Consider the following 16,637-nt stretch of genomic DNA (forward strand, 5'->3'; position numbering starts at 1 on the left):
GCCGCAGTGACAGGAAGAATGGTAATTGAGTTGGAGGGAAGAGGCGGCCCAACAACGCCTGGCGCTGTCATAGATCTTGGGAATCCTGGGTCGTCTGGGAATCCGTTTAGGCCAGGATGTTGCATAGTTCCCTCATCCGTTTGGACAATTCGGTAATGATGATGTACAGAAACAAGTATCTGGCGCGTACAAATAAAGCCCTTGTGCCACCCCAGTATATTTCCTCCTTCGAACATTTTCATTATCTAATGCCCTGTAAATTCTCACTGAGAATAATCACATCCTTCCACCTACATGTTCAGTATGTTCTCAGACAGAGAGGGGGAGAGAGAGAGAGAGAGAGAGAGAGAAAGAAAGAAAGAAAAAACCTACCCGGCTCTCAGATTCAATTTACACCGAAGGCCGCGCAGTGTCGTGGCGCACCGAGACGAGTGACATTGTAAATAAAAAAGGATAAAAGCAGTCCTTCAGTGAAGTGGGTCCACAGCCAAGTGAAATATGCTCCCAATTACAGCAATGGGTGCGCGGGGCTAATAAAGCGAGTGTCCCTACAAGAAGCGGCATCCTAATGGAGCCGGGGCTAATTTGCTTTGACTGATGAATTTTCATCTCCCGTCGCGCCGGCTTGAATAATTATGAAATTTATCACAAGACATAGCGACTCATTAAGGATTAGCGAGCTTTCATTAGAATGATGCCGAGGAAGGCGACGGCATGGACTGATCAGCATAATTATAGGCGCCACAGACGAGGGCTGGGGAAGGTGCACCCTGTGTGTGTGTGTGTGTGTGAGTGTGTTTAAAAGTGGGTGTCCTCTTGAGCCGGTACTCTGATAATGAAAGTGACATTGGTGGCTTTTGTTGTATACTTCTGTTACAGAGGGCCTGCAACTGGAGAAGCAAGCTCAGGTGACTACTGATCAGTTTTCTAAGTATGGAAATACTCCTGCAATATGGCTTAATTTGCATTCCATTTTAGACACTTAGCCTCAGGAGAGAGCAGTGGGATACACCTATAAATGATATCATAACAATCGTACGCCTTTGTTTAGAACCGCTCTGCTTGTAACACAGTTTAACCATTGCGTGTCTCATGCATGCCACAGTTGCATGTTAAAGTTTCATCACTTTTCAGTTTTGACACACATCCATAACTTCGAGTAGATCCACTGCAGTCACATGCTATTTGACTCTAGGGTGCTTGGGTCATGGATATTAGACAAATAGAGTACGAGGTGCCATTAATTATCACTCACTTATTAATGTTACAGTTTAGCGTGGTTCACAAGGCAGTTGTAATTCACATTAACATGCAGTGTATTGCAAATTAACCCTTTTTAAATGAACTACACAGTATCACATCACTGAGTTCCCTTGGAAGTGATCCAAATGACTTGTTAGCAATGCAAGCACAATTAAAATGGCTCGCAAAACATATCTGAATATATCACAACGCTGACATCAGGAAATTTGCCTTGTTATTGATGTTGGTGTGGTGCATACGAGAGTGCTCCAGATAGATGTTACTCTCAACACAAGGAGCCTTCGAGGCAAGGTGCATTTTTGAGCCATGTTTTTGTGTTTGTAATCACACTGCTTAATGCCTTCCATCTTCGTCAAAGTTCCCTGCTCTTTTCTGAGCATGCTCTGCGGTTTCCGTCTCGGCTTTTCATCCTGCTCATTTTTACCCATTTCCCTGGTGCCGGTGTCTCTCAAATCAGTGTCTCTGACAAAGGAAATTATCGCGTGATCAATTCCACCGGCAGCACTCACAAACATAATCACGCTTGCCTGCCGAGTCAGGTGCCAGCTTTAATTAAGAGCATTGGGGTGGGATCCTTGCCCCGCCAATGAGAGGAAGAATATGAAGGCGCCGCTTCTCACTGTGACAAAAGACTACAACATCAATTACGTTGGAGAGTGTTTTTCTGAGAGAAAAAGGGCCTCTTTGCTTTGTTTACTCGATATCTTCTCTGGGTTTTTAATCTGGAAATGAAGGATCAATGGGCTTTTCGCCGTCAGTTTCCTCGCTACAAGGCTTGATAATTGTACTGGGCCAATTTACCAGATTAGTCAACTGTGCTGAGAATAGCCAATTATCCGATACCATGCCTGAGCATGGTGCTACCATTCCTTATAAAAATGTAATCACAGTGCAAAGAAGGTATCAGAAAACAGATCATTACAGAGACCTGCAGCAGAGCAGCCCTATCATCAGTCTCCCATTTTATTTCCGACACTGATACTTAATGATCACAGAAAAGAGATGAAGTTCTGATGGAGTAAAATGCACGGTGCAGTTCTGTTTCGTTTTTTCCTTCTCCTCCTTGACATCTCTAACAGATGTCTCGACAAGATTTTTTTGTTGTGTCTGTTTTTTTTGCCCCTCATTTTCAGTCAATGCAGCTATTTATTAAGAATGTATTGATTTATGTTTAATTAAACTCACTTATTTGCCCTCCGCTGACAACAGATCACTCACGGGGATCAATATGAGCATATTAAGGGGACGAGGCAAGCCTATGGGAGAGTGCAGTGCGGAGTGTGGAGAACTCAATCCATCTTGAGATCTGCCATTCAGTGTTTCTTGGAGTTACACACCCCATTAAGTTTTTGCGTCACTTGGGAAAGGTAGGCAGAAGGCCAGAACAGCTTGCAAGTGGTAAATTACGGTGTCCAGCAATCGAACTTCAATTATCATTTAAAATGTCCCATCATTTAAAAACACTGGGCTCGGGCTTGGTCAACTGAGAGTTAGGGGTGGATTTAGGCCTCTACTGTATATCATGTGTAGACGCCGAGCCTTTTCTCTGGTTTTACTTCTGAAAATTGGTGAATTTAAGTACCATGCAGGAATGTCCAGTAGAAATCAACCACTTGTTGGACTTCCCCAGTGGTCCCAAGGGAGGGGGAGAGAGAGAGGGAGAGAGAAGGAAGGAAGGGGAGTGTCATTTACTTTTAAACAGCCATATTTTACTCCAAACATCTGCTGAACATGTACTGCTACGTAAAGCCCTTCAGGTGAACCTTTAAATAGTTGCTTATTACACCCTGAATTTTACTGTCCATCCATATGTCAATGATTACTGTTGTTGTATACAGTAGATGCCATTTGTTTACAGTGACTCTCACAAAACAGAAGCTATACGACTTAATACACTGCTATTATAACACTGTTATCACATGACTTGAAAAAAGGCTAAATTGGACTCCATTCTCACACTGAGTGCAGACAAGTGAAATGATCCAACCAATTAACACATTATTTGCACACCTTATGTGCTTTATCTTTACGCTCTGTCTTTCTGTTTGGGACTTCACATTATGCATCACATTAGAAACGGACTCATATTATTGATAGCAATACAATCTATTGTGTGAGGCACATATTATTAAACCACTTATTTCCCTCATTGTGGACAGCCACGGTATCAAAACTAGTAATTTCTTTTGTCTGGGATGTGCTGGAATGGTAAATAATAGAGGCTGGTCTGGCCCAGCACAGTTGGATGCAGGGGCTTGTCTTTGCAGTACAATAATGTGATAATAGAATTGTCAAGAGTGACTATCTGAAGTGAAACATCACACTGAATATGAGTCTTTTAGCAGCTCTCCCTGCTTGACCCCCTGGGGCTAGAAACTTCATTATGAGGTGGAGTCACTTTTTTTCTCTCCTTCTTAAAAGACGGGACCTGTCGGGGGTATCAATACAAGCACACTGTGTGCTTGTGCGCCTCCCCCACTATCCTCTGTTTAAAGATTTTAATAGCGTTGCTCCACATTGTTGCACACTTTTATCTGCACTGTTTGTAATCATAATGTGAGGACATCAGAGGATCATAGAGCTTGTGTGTGTGTGCATGTGTGTGTGTGTGCATGCTCTCAGTATTAGGGCATGCACGATTTCCATGGGGATCCCCCAGGCACCCCCCTATTCATTGTGAGGGAACTATCATATTGCAAAAAGAAAGAGGGGAGAAGGAGAAAGAGAAGTAAGTCGTTTGTATTGCCCATTTCTGAAAAGCTCATTAAAACAGGCGAAGAACAAACAAAGCTTCTCCTCGGAGACCCCACCATTCAAAGTCATCCCATAATTTCCCCCCAGTTTTAATAGTTGAGATAAATTAATTATTCCTCTGTGGAAAACACAGTCTTTTCCATCGTCTCTTTTCATCCTGGAGAGTGCAGGATGGATTGATGAGTAGGACAGGAGAATGGAGGCCATCCCTAGGTGGAATAGTGTTGCCTTTGCTAAGGGTGGAAGACTGCACAGTGCAATCAGGCCGAGAGTGGGGGACAATTAAACCATTAGTATCTGCTTTTGGAGGCCTTTCTAAATGTTATGTGTCCCTCTATTGAATCAAGGGGCCGCACATAATTATGCTGTTTTGTCATGTAAAGGCTTGTTGCCCTGTCCAACTTTGTTCAATGTCACAAAGCCTTCCAAGTGTCTCTCCAACATCAGGTTTTCAGAAGACAACGATATTGGTTTTACACTGAAGCTGGAACTTGCATAGCACGATAAACATTCCATTCCATACATCAGATTTGGACTAAGTGAGGCATGTTTGCGAGGGCATGTTTGCATAAAACAACATCATTGTTCTGACCACAGCTTCACAACTTCCTCCTACCACCAGAACACCCGTCTCTTTTAAATGTCTTAAGAGCTCCACACTCAGTCTTCTCTGAGGACGAGCGACATCTCTTCAGACATCAATCATTCCCCTGTGACATGTAAAAGGGGGCATGGCCAGTGTCTGAGGAAGACATGAGTCAAGGATGGCTGAAGAGTATTGTCTGCACTGATAACCTTTCTGTGTTAATGACAACAGTGACTGATTGTGCAGGTTGACAGTGAAAGAATGCTGCGGTCTCATGTTTGTACAGCATAGTGTGACACAGAAGGTGTGCGTCACAGATGCTCATTCTCATCTCCAAAAAAAACACATCCTGAATTTCTTTCTTTCTGTGTAGTATAAGCATTTACCTGTAAACTGTGATTGTTAACTCCATAATGGCCTGGTATAGAGAGTCTGATCAATGTAACTAATAGCTGGCTGGTCTCTCTATCTCTAAATCACAATTTTTTTTTAAATGGTGTCAAGTTATCTATTGTTATAAAAAGGAGAGGATCTTCTGGAAGACCTGTGTACTATTATTAAATGTGAGCATTGTTCGAAGCCTGAGATGTGATTCACTAAACAGTGGTAACACACCATTCCCTTTAAGCAACACAATTACTGCAATTAAGTGCAGGCATATAATGACATATGGTCAACAAAATACAGGCCTGTGCAATGTAATGTGCACCTTCTGTGACAGGGTTTTTATGTTACGTAAAATAATGCTACTATGACAGCTGGCATGTGTATGTCCAATCAAGTTCAATCTGAGGTAACAATAAAAATGAACTGTTATCTTTGTCACGGTTAATCATAATTGATTATGAACTGGTGTTGGAGTTGGTTGCCATTGCAAGCTTTGAGCGAATGCAATTGTTACTAGTGGTCAGAGGATGGCGCCACTATGCTAGAGCTTGCAATAACAGTAAGTCGCGGTAAGGCAGTCAGACAACATAACAACACGGGTGGATGTTTTTTCTCAGTGAACGACTGAGGTTATAGAGGTCTATTCCGAAATGTAGAATGAAAATGTAGAATTAAAAAGAGTAATGGTGCACCACAATCAAAACATAAAAGCATGATGAGGGACATGTAGCCTACCTACGCTAACAGGCGTTTGCATTTTATTTCGTGCAAGCTATGTCCCAAGACATGCGTGTTGGAACAGCACCTGTGGGAAAGCAAATACAAAATGTAACCACGGAGGCTACTTGAGCTCAGTAAGGTCATGAGGATGACTGAATATAGCAAAATATTTGTCGTTGCAGAAGTGAATTGGTTACTTACATTCAGTAAAGTTTATGATGCAGGACATTTACACAGGCTATGGAAGGGCGTGCCGTTCTGAAGGCTCGGGGGACGGCATTTTAAACTGCGAGAAGCTTGCACACTCAACTGCATTTTTCCTCCTTTACTCCGAAGTGTCCAAGTCGCATTCTTGTGATTGGCTGGATTTGTTATTCCGCTTGAATGGAGCGCGTCAGGATTGGCTACCGAGTGATTGACGTCATCCACCAAGAGAAGGTTTAGTTAGGATTTTTCTGCTGTCACTGACACATGTACAGCGACGGCCGACTACAGACGAGACATTCCGACGGGAGCAGAGCAAGAGGAAAGACGTTCATAATTAATTAACACGCGTTTTGGTCTCAATTGAATGGCAGAGACACTACCTGGAGATAACTGAGCTCGCAGCGCAACTTTATCATTTTTCATAGAGCAGCAGCTGAATTATAAGAACAAGACAGACGGCAAACCAGGACGTCTCTAGTGGAAATATAATCTGAAAGCTCCATTTGCCTTTCCCTCCGCAGTTCAACAGCGTTCAGACACGCACTATCCAACGGACTTGAGTGCTGCGATTCCTCTCGGACTGCTGGGCCACTGCTATAACTGAAGGCTTCTGCCAAGCCTTCTGTGGGACCGTTGCATATTGCATTTTTGTATAACCCGGCGTGAACGGAAAGATCCAATCATTACACTAAAAAGGGACAAAAGAGGTGGGTGTGCACCAGTCTTATGTTTAATATTCTGAACTTTCCAACAGTGCCAACGTTACTTTAACTCGAATGCAGCCCATGTGATGCGAAAATAACAGCTCATATGAAAGCTACACATTTGTTGCTGGTTGGCAGCATTTCAGGACTGTACAAGATAATGAGCGCGCGATTAAGTGAACTGAACTCCCTCGTTTCTACTTTGTTAAAATGTAGCATGACAAAATGCAACATCAGAGTAAAATGTACACTGGCTAGAGCACCGCTACACAAGTAACTAGCACCGACATCTTAAATCTATCATTAGGATTAGCTACCTTAGATAAGAGTGTTGCTAACGTGACTGTTAAGGATTGTGATGTGATTTTTGCACATTTCATGTCTTGTTTCGCCTTCCCTATCATTATATAATGGGATCTTTTGAGATCGGTTGTCGTTGTGTTTTTATATTTCCCTGGCTGCTTCCAACTCGATGCCTAAATTGTCTGCCCATGTAATTACTTGACTTAGACCATTTAAGTTAAAAGCTCCCCCCACCCCTCCCCAAATCCCCTCTCTACCCAACTCGGAATGAAACTTGAGGACGGTCCGATCTTATTTATCTCAGGAGTCACTTTCGGGGCGGACTTTTTGATTCATCTCTTCTTAGATTTAATCAGCACTGAGGTATTGCTTCTCCCTAAGAGCCTTCCCTAATGGGGTTACTGAATGCTTCTCTCAGTGCAATGCTTTTCTCCCCCTCCCCTCCTCTCCTCTAATTACCTTTCAACAAAGATTTGGCTTAGCTCGCCATGAAGACTGCCTGCCCTACGAAATTGGAAAAAGATTAAAAATTAACATATATTAGTTGAAGACTGAAACAGAAATACGTGCATTGCATACAAATAACAACAGTATGACAGATGATGGTGAGAGAGGGGGATTAGACGTAGAATGTTACAATGTTGAAATCATTGAGGACGTGTCGGTATGTTGTGCTGCATTAGTGACCTGAAAACCATGTAGTCTACGTTGTTGACCGAACGTAACCATATGACATTGCTTCGGACAATCATGCATATGATCGAGCTGTGCGTGTTTATCTGGGCCTGGATGTTTTCAAAAGGGGGGTTTTCGTATTGCGCGACTAGAGGACTCGCCTGTGCCCGTGCTTTTCTATCCATATGACTTTCATGGCTTTTCAATTACCAGCAATAACAAGTAGCCTATATACGGCCTCAGCAACCATCAAGCGAAAACAGACCGGATAGTTAGGTGTATTGCGCTATTTAAAAATCATTTAGACAGCTCAACAAAAGACTATGCTTCTTAAATTGTTCCACCGGCTGCGTGTTATCAGGAGGAGGGTATTCATCACCGAGAAAGCCAGGAGCCGACCTTAGCAATGAGATGAGAGATCAAGGACAGATTAGAGCGCCCAATGATGTTTAAACCGCCAACACTAAACGAGTTGGGCTAAGTCGCTGTCAACTCAAGTCATTTTCTTCTGTCACTTCATCCCAAAATTACTACACATAATCAAAGGCTTGGTCGTGGAGTTTGCCCAGACGTCTGACAGCAAGGTTTTATGTAAGGTTGATGAGAGGGCAGTTAGATACTATCCTACTATACTATACTATACTAAAGCAGTTTGATATTATCTTGATCTCTGATCTGCAGCCTGACAGAATTAGACAAGTTTGAAGCTTCCACGACTTTTGACTGTGGTGTCAGTGGGTAACAATTTGAACTGTCATGAACCAGACTTCTAGAAGGATTTTTCAAAATGTTTAAAAAGAACAAAGAGTGGAAATTAGGCAACAGGCTCTAAGGGCTAATCCAGTTTGACTTGCGCTGTATGTTTGAGCTTAGCTTTCAGAAAGAGTGAGGGCATGAACCTTCGCACAAAACAGACAAACAATCTACACACAACTAAGCAAAGGGTGCCTTTCCCATTGTTTACTGTAGACTACACATAGTCGATACATGCGCTACTATGCTTTTGATCTCCTGCCCTCACAGGCTTGAGGACATTGGAGGTGACAGGCAGGTTTCACAGAGGCCCTGCTAAATGTTTGAATTCACCGACTGTTTGAATAATTGAGGCCTCCCCGGGACCTGATTAGCGCCGTGGCCTAATCACAATAAACGTCAGCGCTGTGGAAACTAATACAGCAGCCAGGGAGCTTCACAGGATGTGTGATGGCCTCTCACAAACACAAGAGACTGTTGCTTGAACTTTTGTCACATACCTGCCTGTGTATATATTCCCCTAACCATAGCTCTGTTGTCTGTGTGTGTCTGTGCGCATGCTTGTTTGTTTAAATTTGTGTTGGTATGCATATACCCGTCTGTTTGTCCATATGGTTACTTCTGGTATGCATGGATGCATGTATAAATGTACTTTGTGTGTGTATTTGTGTGTGACAGGGACAATGGTGAATCCTGGAGGAAGTGCCCAGCCACCGCCTGTGGGAGCAGGCTCCCTCTCGTGGAAGCGCTGTGCCGGCTGCGGAGGCAAGATCGCTGACCGCTTTCTGCTCTACGCCATGGACAGCTACTGGCACAGTCGCTGCCTCAAGTGCTCCTGCTGCCAGGCCCAGCTGGGCGAGATTGGCACTTCGTGCTACACCAAGAGCGGCATGATCCTCTGCAGAAACGACTACATCAGGTGTGTATACGTTTGTTTGTGTGTGTGTGTGACGGGGGTTATATCTCTGTGGTTGATTCAGTTCTACTATGACAGACTGGACCCTTGTGCTACAACAAGAGTGGAATAGTCCTCTGCAGAAAAAGGACCACTGCAGGTGTGTGTCTGAGAGGGCAAATGCGTTTGATAGGATGTTTGTTTTGATCCTTTGAGACACACTGCGCAAACCCTGCTGCCTTATCTGTGAAGATTTCCTCATACCTGGGCATTGACAGCTGGCATTAGATAATTCTTTGGTAATGACAGTGTAGTGATCTGATATGAAGGAGATGCTGTGCTTGGTCTGTATTGGAAAAATCTGGTGTCTGAGTGTGCGATTGTTGTGACGGCTGTTTTTGACACAAGGAATGAGGAATATGCAGGGGGGAAAAGTTATGGGAGGTTTAATGACCTTATTTTGGGTTTGGAATGCACTTTTCATGGAGAGTGCGCATGTTAAAACTCCATTGCCATTGACATGCTAGAAGCTGCTCCTCTCGTAAAGAAAAAGAGAAAAGAGTTAAAACGGTCGACATGTTGACAGGGCGGGCAGGAGAAGATTCTCTGTTCTGAACATCTGCGATTTTGCTCGCCTTTGCTTTTTTTTCATCTCTGTATTTAGTTCTTTTGTATTATAGAGTGAAAAGACTAGCCTTCATTCTTTTGTTTATTTTACAAGACGCTAGAAACTTCTATGGTGTCGGGCAGCACTGACCTTCAGCTCAGGTGGAATTTAAAAGGGCTTGCTCACCCCGTCCGCCATATTTTGAGTATCTGAAAGAAACAATTTAATTAGCAAAAAGGACCCTTTTAAATATTTATGTAAGTGCGTCTGACACTTAAGCAGAGCCTGGTGACGGCTCTCTCATTCAGCTAATGTGGCATAGCTTCTCGTGACTGCCTGACCGCTCGCTCGACTGCTTTACCCCCGAGAAGGACATTCAGGAAGAGGAGCGCCAGGCTGTGGGGGTATTTGGTGACGGTCGCTAACTCTCTGGGATGTTTTCAAAGAACTTTGTTCAGTTGTGCATTAGTTTCATTGAGGGAGAGATGGGCCTTCTAAAAGATAATCGCACTCCAGTTTTATTTTTTTATAATTCCGGAGAGAAGTGAATCATAGCATAGCATATTGTGTGATAATTTGAGTCTTGACTTTGGTATTTGCTTAAGAAATCATAGTGTTATTGTTTTGTGTCGGAAAGCAGCGACACAGATATTTCAAGATACCTTGGCAGTCCCACTCCCAGCATGCCAACAGTGTAGAGCATGTGTGAGCAGCAGTGTGAACTGAACTTTCCTCGTCATCGAAGAATGACCTCTTTGGCAGGAGCAGGCTCCTGAACGGTTGCCCAAAGCTCAGACGGATGGGTGTCAATGGACCGAGAAGGAGAGAAGGAGGGCAAAAACGGGATAGGTGTCGGGAAGAGTCCAAACTTTCAAGAGCGCTTTCACCCTTTCCACTTTCTGCCTATCTGCACTGGATCAAGTCAAAGGGACACCTCACTCGTAATGGGGCCTGCAACCTAATTAGAATGAGGGGAAGAGAGAAAAGAGAGCGAGAGGGAAGGAGAGAAGAAGTGAGTGAGAGAGAGAGAGAGACAGTGTATACACCTTTCCACTTGTAATGAGTGTGCCTTGCTGGAAGAATGGAACTAAAACACAGCTCAGCACAAGCCTGTGATCTGGATAAGAGATAAGAGAAACACACACACACACACACACACACACACACACACACACACACATGCACAAAGGAAAACATCTGACAGTGAGTCCACACAATTAAAAGCTTTAATTAGAGTCCCCCTCCATTTTCTTTTAGCCCTGATGGGTTTTATCTAATGAGATCTGGTCCCTGGCTCCACTCTGCTCCCAATGACGTGTCCGAAATGAATGAGAGCCACATTGCAAACAAAACATTTAATTAACCAAATTGGCTTTTGAGACAGAGTGGAAGGGAGGGAGGGAGAGATAGGGAGAGAGAGAGAGAGAGAGAGAGAGAGAGTGAGATGGAGAGTACGAAGGATGATGAGAGAGAAAGAGAAAGAGAGAGAGAGGATTATTGCAAAGGCCAGATGCCTCCAAGGCTTTAAAGGAGCCACTCTTATTTTTGTAATGGATTATTAAATTGCCCTCCCAGTGTAAATAATGGTGTTATATCTCCATGCTGTCATGAATGCAGCCAATGTTGTTTTTTCGTCTGTTGAAAAGAGAAAAAAAGCAAAAGGAGGATGTGGAGGGTGGTTTAAAAAAAAGGTAGAGGGATTGATTTGGACATATGAGTGAAGATGCATCGCATTACTCCTAATGGGAGATGCTGCAGATGACCTGGAATGATAGCCATCACATATCAATCACGCACAGGGCCACTGCTTTCACTCTGTGTGTGTGTGTGTGTGTGTGTGTGTGTGAAAGCAAAGCAAAGCAAAGCAAAGCAAAGCAGAGGCCCAGCCCACTGCAAGCCCGTAGATGATACAGATTTGGTGAGCTTTAGCCTTAAAGTGAGGGGGGTTGGAGCTGAAGCTATGATTGCTTTGGATCATTTTGTGTATATGCCAGAGGTGGTATTATATGTGTGGGGTTACTGTAATGGAGTGAAAGAGAGAGAGGGAGTGTAGGGGAGAGAGGGAGACAGAGAGAGGAGAAACAATTTAGGTAGCTGGCAATCATGTAGCTTGGAGATTTAGGAGAAAAATGCTGTCCTTTTAATTGAATAGGCCTTGGTAATTAAATGGCACTTTTCCAATAGAGTGTGCTAGGTAAATCTAATAGTTGGGTTATTTAATATCACTTTGAAGCCTGCCCACTCAAGGACTGTGACAGCATGGGAGCATGTGAACTATTAAGGCCAGGGAAGGACGGGGAGGGGGAGAATAAAATTGGGATCGCCGAAATTAATTAAATCGTATGCAATTTAGGAGAAACGTTTATCTTGATTTGTCATAACAGAATTAATTCAAGGCCCTCAGTACACTCGGGGTCCAGATCTGTTACTCTGAATTAACCAAGTGTAATTTGGCTGTTTTTTTTCTGCCCTCAACCCCTCCTGTTCACACCCCCTCTTTCTCTCCTCCTGCTCTCTTCTCCCCTCTCTCCACCTCTTGCTCTCTCTTTCCCCCTCTCTCTCTCGCTCCCTCTCTCTCTCTCCCCAGCCCTAATGCTGCCTTGCCATTATGCAAAGCCCTTAGTTAAGTATCAATATGGCCTAGTGCTTTTAAGGTGCTTTGGCTGCTGATGCAGAAAGGCATTTTTTAATGGACTGTGTCGCAGGAATCATTGTTGTACCACTCTGCTCCCCTCCAACACACACCACCCTGTGCTGAGAGGTCCCGTCGGACAGGAGGGCCAATGCCAGATGGCCGTGCAGGATGTTGCTCCGTGTTGCACTTTGTTGCATTCCTCCTTGCTGTTATTACCACAGACAAGCAGCGGAGACTTTGCTTACATTGCTTCAGACTTTGTATGAGCTGACAAGAAGAAGTGTCTCCTCTGCCTCCCCGCCATCCTCCCCCGCCACTCTGAAAAGAAACAAGTAGTTGTTAGTCAACGGAACAATCCTTTGACAAGGCCGGCCTTCAGAAAAGGGTGTAAAACAACAAGAGCAAACAACAACAAAACAAGTGGCGACCCCTTTGAAATCACCTGATTTGAAATGGGGCCAGAAAGGCAATCTGCAAATCCATTTTCCTCATTGCACTGAAAGTTCCTTGGCCTTAATGACATCAAACAGAGCACACACACACACACACACACACACACACACACACACACACACATCTCAGTAGCTCTCCCCAGCACTGGGCTCAGTGGAGGAGGGGTCTTTTTTAAGACCTAACCCAGAGAGACTGATAGGAACCTGAGTGAGTGCCCTGGAGCCTGATGGCCTTTAAATCAAACGCTATCAGCAGAAGCCATCCCCTGGTCAAGTCATTAACCTGCCATGTTTAGAATTCCCCAGATAAAATAAAACGGTTACTAACTAAGCTAATCTCCAGAGACCCTTTGGTTAGCATAGTTTGTTTATTTATGTGAGAATACGGTGAAAGCAGTGACTAAAGTGCAAAACTGCGTTGGTGAGTTGCTAGATGAAATGCAGAATGTTCTCTTGTAAATTAGGGGGGTGTTTGTGCTGAGGTACTGAGGTCTCTCTGCCTCCTGTTAGGGAGGCGCTGGCTGGGTCTCATCTGAGGGAGCCGCCTCCTCCTCTTTCTATTTGCGCCTGGCCAGTTGGCAGCTCTGTGCGCCAAAAAAACGCCACTCTGCGTGGCGGCGTCATTTCTGTGAGGTGTTGGCTTGACGTTTGCCACCTCATCTGGCACTGCAGCCGGAGCAGCGGAATTGCACGGCTGTCGTCGGGGCTTCCAACTAATTACTTTTGAAATTGAGTTTTGATTGAGCTTTTCCAATCGATTGCCACGGCGACGCTTGTCTCCGGCTCCCTGTAAAGAGTTTTTTTTTTTTTTTTTTAAATGAGATGCTGTCACAGCTCCCTCCCTCAACACTGCCTTCTTACATTTTGAGTATGTTTAGAGAACGATTAGAGAATGTTTTTTTCTTTAAGGTGGATGTGTTTAACACTGCAGGTCCAGCTAAGATAACACAAGCATATTGGGTCCCTTAGATGGTTGTGTCCTCATGATATGTCTCAGTTCATGGTCTAATGAAAGTGAAGTAGAGCTAGCTAAATCACAGAATGCAAATTATGTTGGGGTAAAGAAAAGAAAAGAAAAGAAAAACAATTATTACAATAACAGCATGAAACCTGTGTTGAATTTTGAGGTCAGCGTTGTACATAATTAACCTTCATTTCTGTGGCATTTGTTATTTAATTCTTTTTTTTTCTCTCTCAAATTGCTCATTAGCCTTAGGAGCCAAATGTCTTCATGTGCAGGCACACTCACACCAGCCTCACTAACCACTCCCCTCTATTCCCCATATCTCTCTCCCTCTCTCTCTCTCTCTCTCTCTCTCTCTCTCTCTCTCTCTCTCTCTCTCCCTCTCTACCCCTCTCCCTCCCCCTCCTTCCTGAGCATGTCAGATGCTGTGGTCTTATTTGATTGCATAGGAAAAGTGCAGTGATAGAGCAAACACCCGGTGAGATATGATGACAAATGGGCCCAGATCCCAGTAAATTACTTTCTGCTCAAATCGAAATTTCATTCAGTTTGTTGCTTGGGCGAGATGAAGTAATCTAAATTGTGGACTCCGAAGGTAGATAGAAGGGAAGCCGGAGCAAGCATTTCATTATCAAGTGGCACCATGAGGAGGAGGAGGAGGAGGAGGGGGAGAGAGGGAGAAGGTTAGGGACGAAAGAGATGAGCAGAAGCAAATCTAAAGTGTTGACACCAAGATTGAAAAGGTTAACCCCATGCACATTATATATCAGCAGTGGGGAGCTGGAGGCTTCTAATGGAAACACGGGCCTGACAGAGCGTTCGCCAGAGCCCTAATGGCAAAAGCTCTGGCGTCTCCGCCTAGATGTACAATCAAATCCTCTTAGCTGCTGATTGCTTATGTTCCCTGGTTATTATTAGGTAGCAAAAAAAAACGTGAGAGGGCCCGTGTCAAAGGTAATACTTAGTTCCACAGTGGACGAACTCCAGGGGATGGTGTATGTTCGGGTGGGTGGGGGGGGGGTTTCCTGGTATTATTGTAATTTTGAATTCCCTCCTATTAGAAATGGCATTGAGATGGTTGGGTTATTGTTATCTGTTATCTGTTATTGTTAAAAAAAAAAAAAAAAAAGCGCACATGCGTTTACGTGCTGGTGTGCGTCATCAGTTACCGCAGGGCCGAGGGCTGAGCTGTTCTTCTTTAGCAAGGCCAGGCTTTCTGAGGGCTTTCAGTCCATACAAACACAAATCCACAGCCTGCTACTTATGCATGTATGCTGATTTAGTCATTTTTGTGATATACATTTTCCGATGACATATACTGCTGTGGTAACAAAATGAATTTCATCCACAAACTCACTGTCTGTCTTGCTGTATAGTCTTATTATGTATGTGTATTTCATATAGATTATGTATACACACTCGCACGAGCATTTCTAGCCGGTCCTTACCCTTTGTGTGTTTTCTGTTGATGTGTTTGCAGGTTATTTGGGAACAGTGGGGCGTGCAGTGCGTGCGGACAGTCCATCCCAGCGAGTGAGCTAGTCATGCGGGCACAGGGCAACGTGTACCACCTCAAGGTGAGTCGACCTCGGACGATCCTCAGATATCAAAGTAGATAAGGTGAAACAAAACAGAAGCAAGCGTAGGATTATGCGATGCGGAAAACAGACGGAATCACAGAATTCTGATGGAAATGATGGAAGAGAAATACCTTTTGATAGCGTTACAGGGAGTATTTTTGCATGCACGAGTGACACAGGCACGTCAAAGTTGTTGTCAGAGACAGCTAGCCAAAGTTAATGAAACAAATACTTAGTAAATCTCACGCATGGTTTTAAAATACAGAGTTTTCCACATTGATGGCGGAATGACTCATTCCTATGCATTGTGAACCGGTTGTAGAGTAGCAGCGGGAGACTGGCCATTGGGGCAGCATCTGAATATTCATAGAACCATAAGACTTACAATGTACATGTAGACTATCATAACACAAGAGGCTTACTGAGTTTTGCCATTTTTTTATTCTATAAAATGTAATTGAAAATGAGTCTTCAGTGTTATACTAGCATTGCTACCCTACACTTACTCCTTACCCTATTACAACATAGGTCTATCACCTAGACAGATATAAAATGTCCTGAGTTCATTTTTTATTGGACGTGTGATTTTAATGATAATCAAATTGATAAAACACGTAATCTGACAAAAAATAAAACCGCTGAGCAGCACAGCTGCAACAGAGAAAGTAAAGCATAGTGTAATTTAGAGCATCATAGCACAGACCTCAATTAGAAACTAGCACAGCACATGTAGACCTCCACATCATAACAGACAATGAGGTGAAGCACAGAAAACCTACTTTAGCATAAACACAGCCAACACCGAACACACCACCAACAACAACAACAACAACAAAAAACACAGCACAACTAGGCCTTAACAAGTGAAAAGAGAGGAAGAGAAAAAAATCGAAATGGAAATCATGGAAGACGAAAGGAAATGAACATTTTAATTTAAATCCTGTTATTAATCCCTCGTCTGGGGATTTTTCTGTTATAAAGTTAAGAGCCTGGAAACAGCTTATGTAGATCAATTCACATGTAAATAGAGTGCATCTGCTGTAATAATTGCATTATTACTAATGTATTAGTCACTGAGTATCTGGGCTGGCCAATGATTCACCAGGATGAATGCCTTTGAGTATTTTTGTGAAAACTTCTCCAGATAGCCGG

General features: G+C 43.6%; 1 protein-coding gene across 1 annotated transcript in view; it reads left to right on the forward strand.

Annotated features, from left to right (window-relative positions):
• The first annotated feature begins 6,157 nt into the window (after positions 1 to 6,157).
• Positions 6,158 to 16,637, forward strand: part of lmo4b (LIM domain only 4b) — a 17,120-nt gene continuing 6,640 nt past the window's right edge. The window contains exons 1-3 of the mRNA XM_012839639.2: positions 6,158 to 6,624; positions 9,031 to 9,271; positions 15,386 to 15,482. Of these exons, the coding sequence (XP_012695093.1) occupies positions 9,036 to 9,271; positions 15,386 to 15,482 (333 nt within the window). The 5' untranslated portion in view covers positions 6,158 to 6,624; positions 9,031 to 9,035. The remainder of the gene's footprint in view (positions 6,625 to 9,030; positions 9,272 to 15,385; positions 15,483 to 16,637) is intronic.

This window comes from Clupea harengus, chromosome 10, assembly GCF_900700415.2.
Source record: "Clupea harengus chromosome 10, Ch_v2.0.2, whole genome shotgun sequence".
Lineage (NCBI taxonomy): Eukaryota > Metazoa > Chordata > Actinopteri > Clupeiformes > Clupeidae > Clupea > Clupea harengus.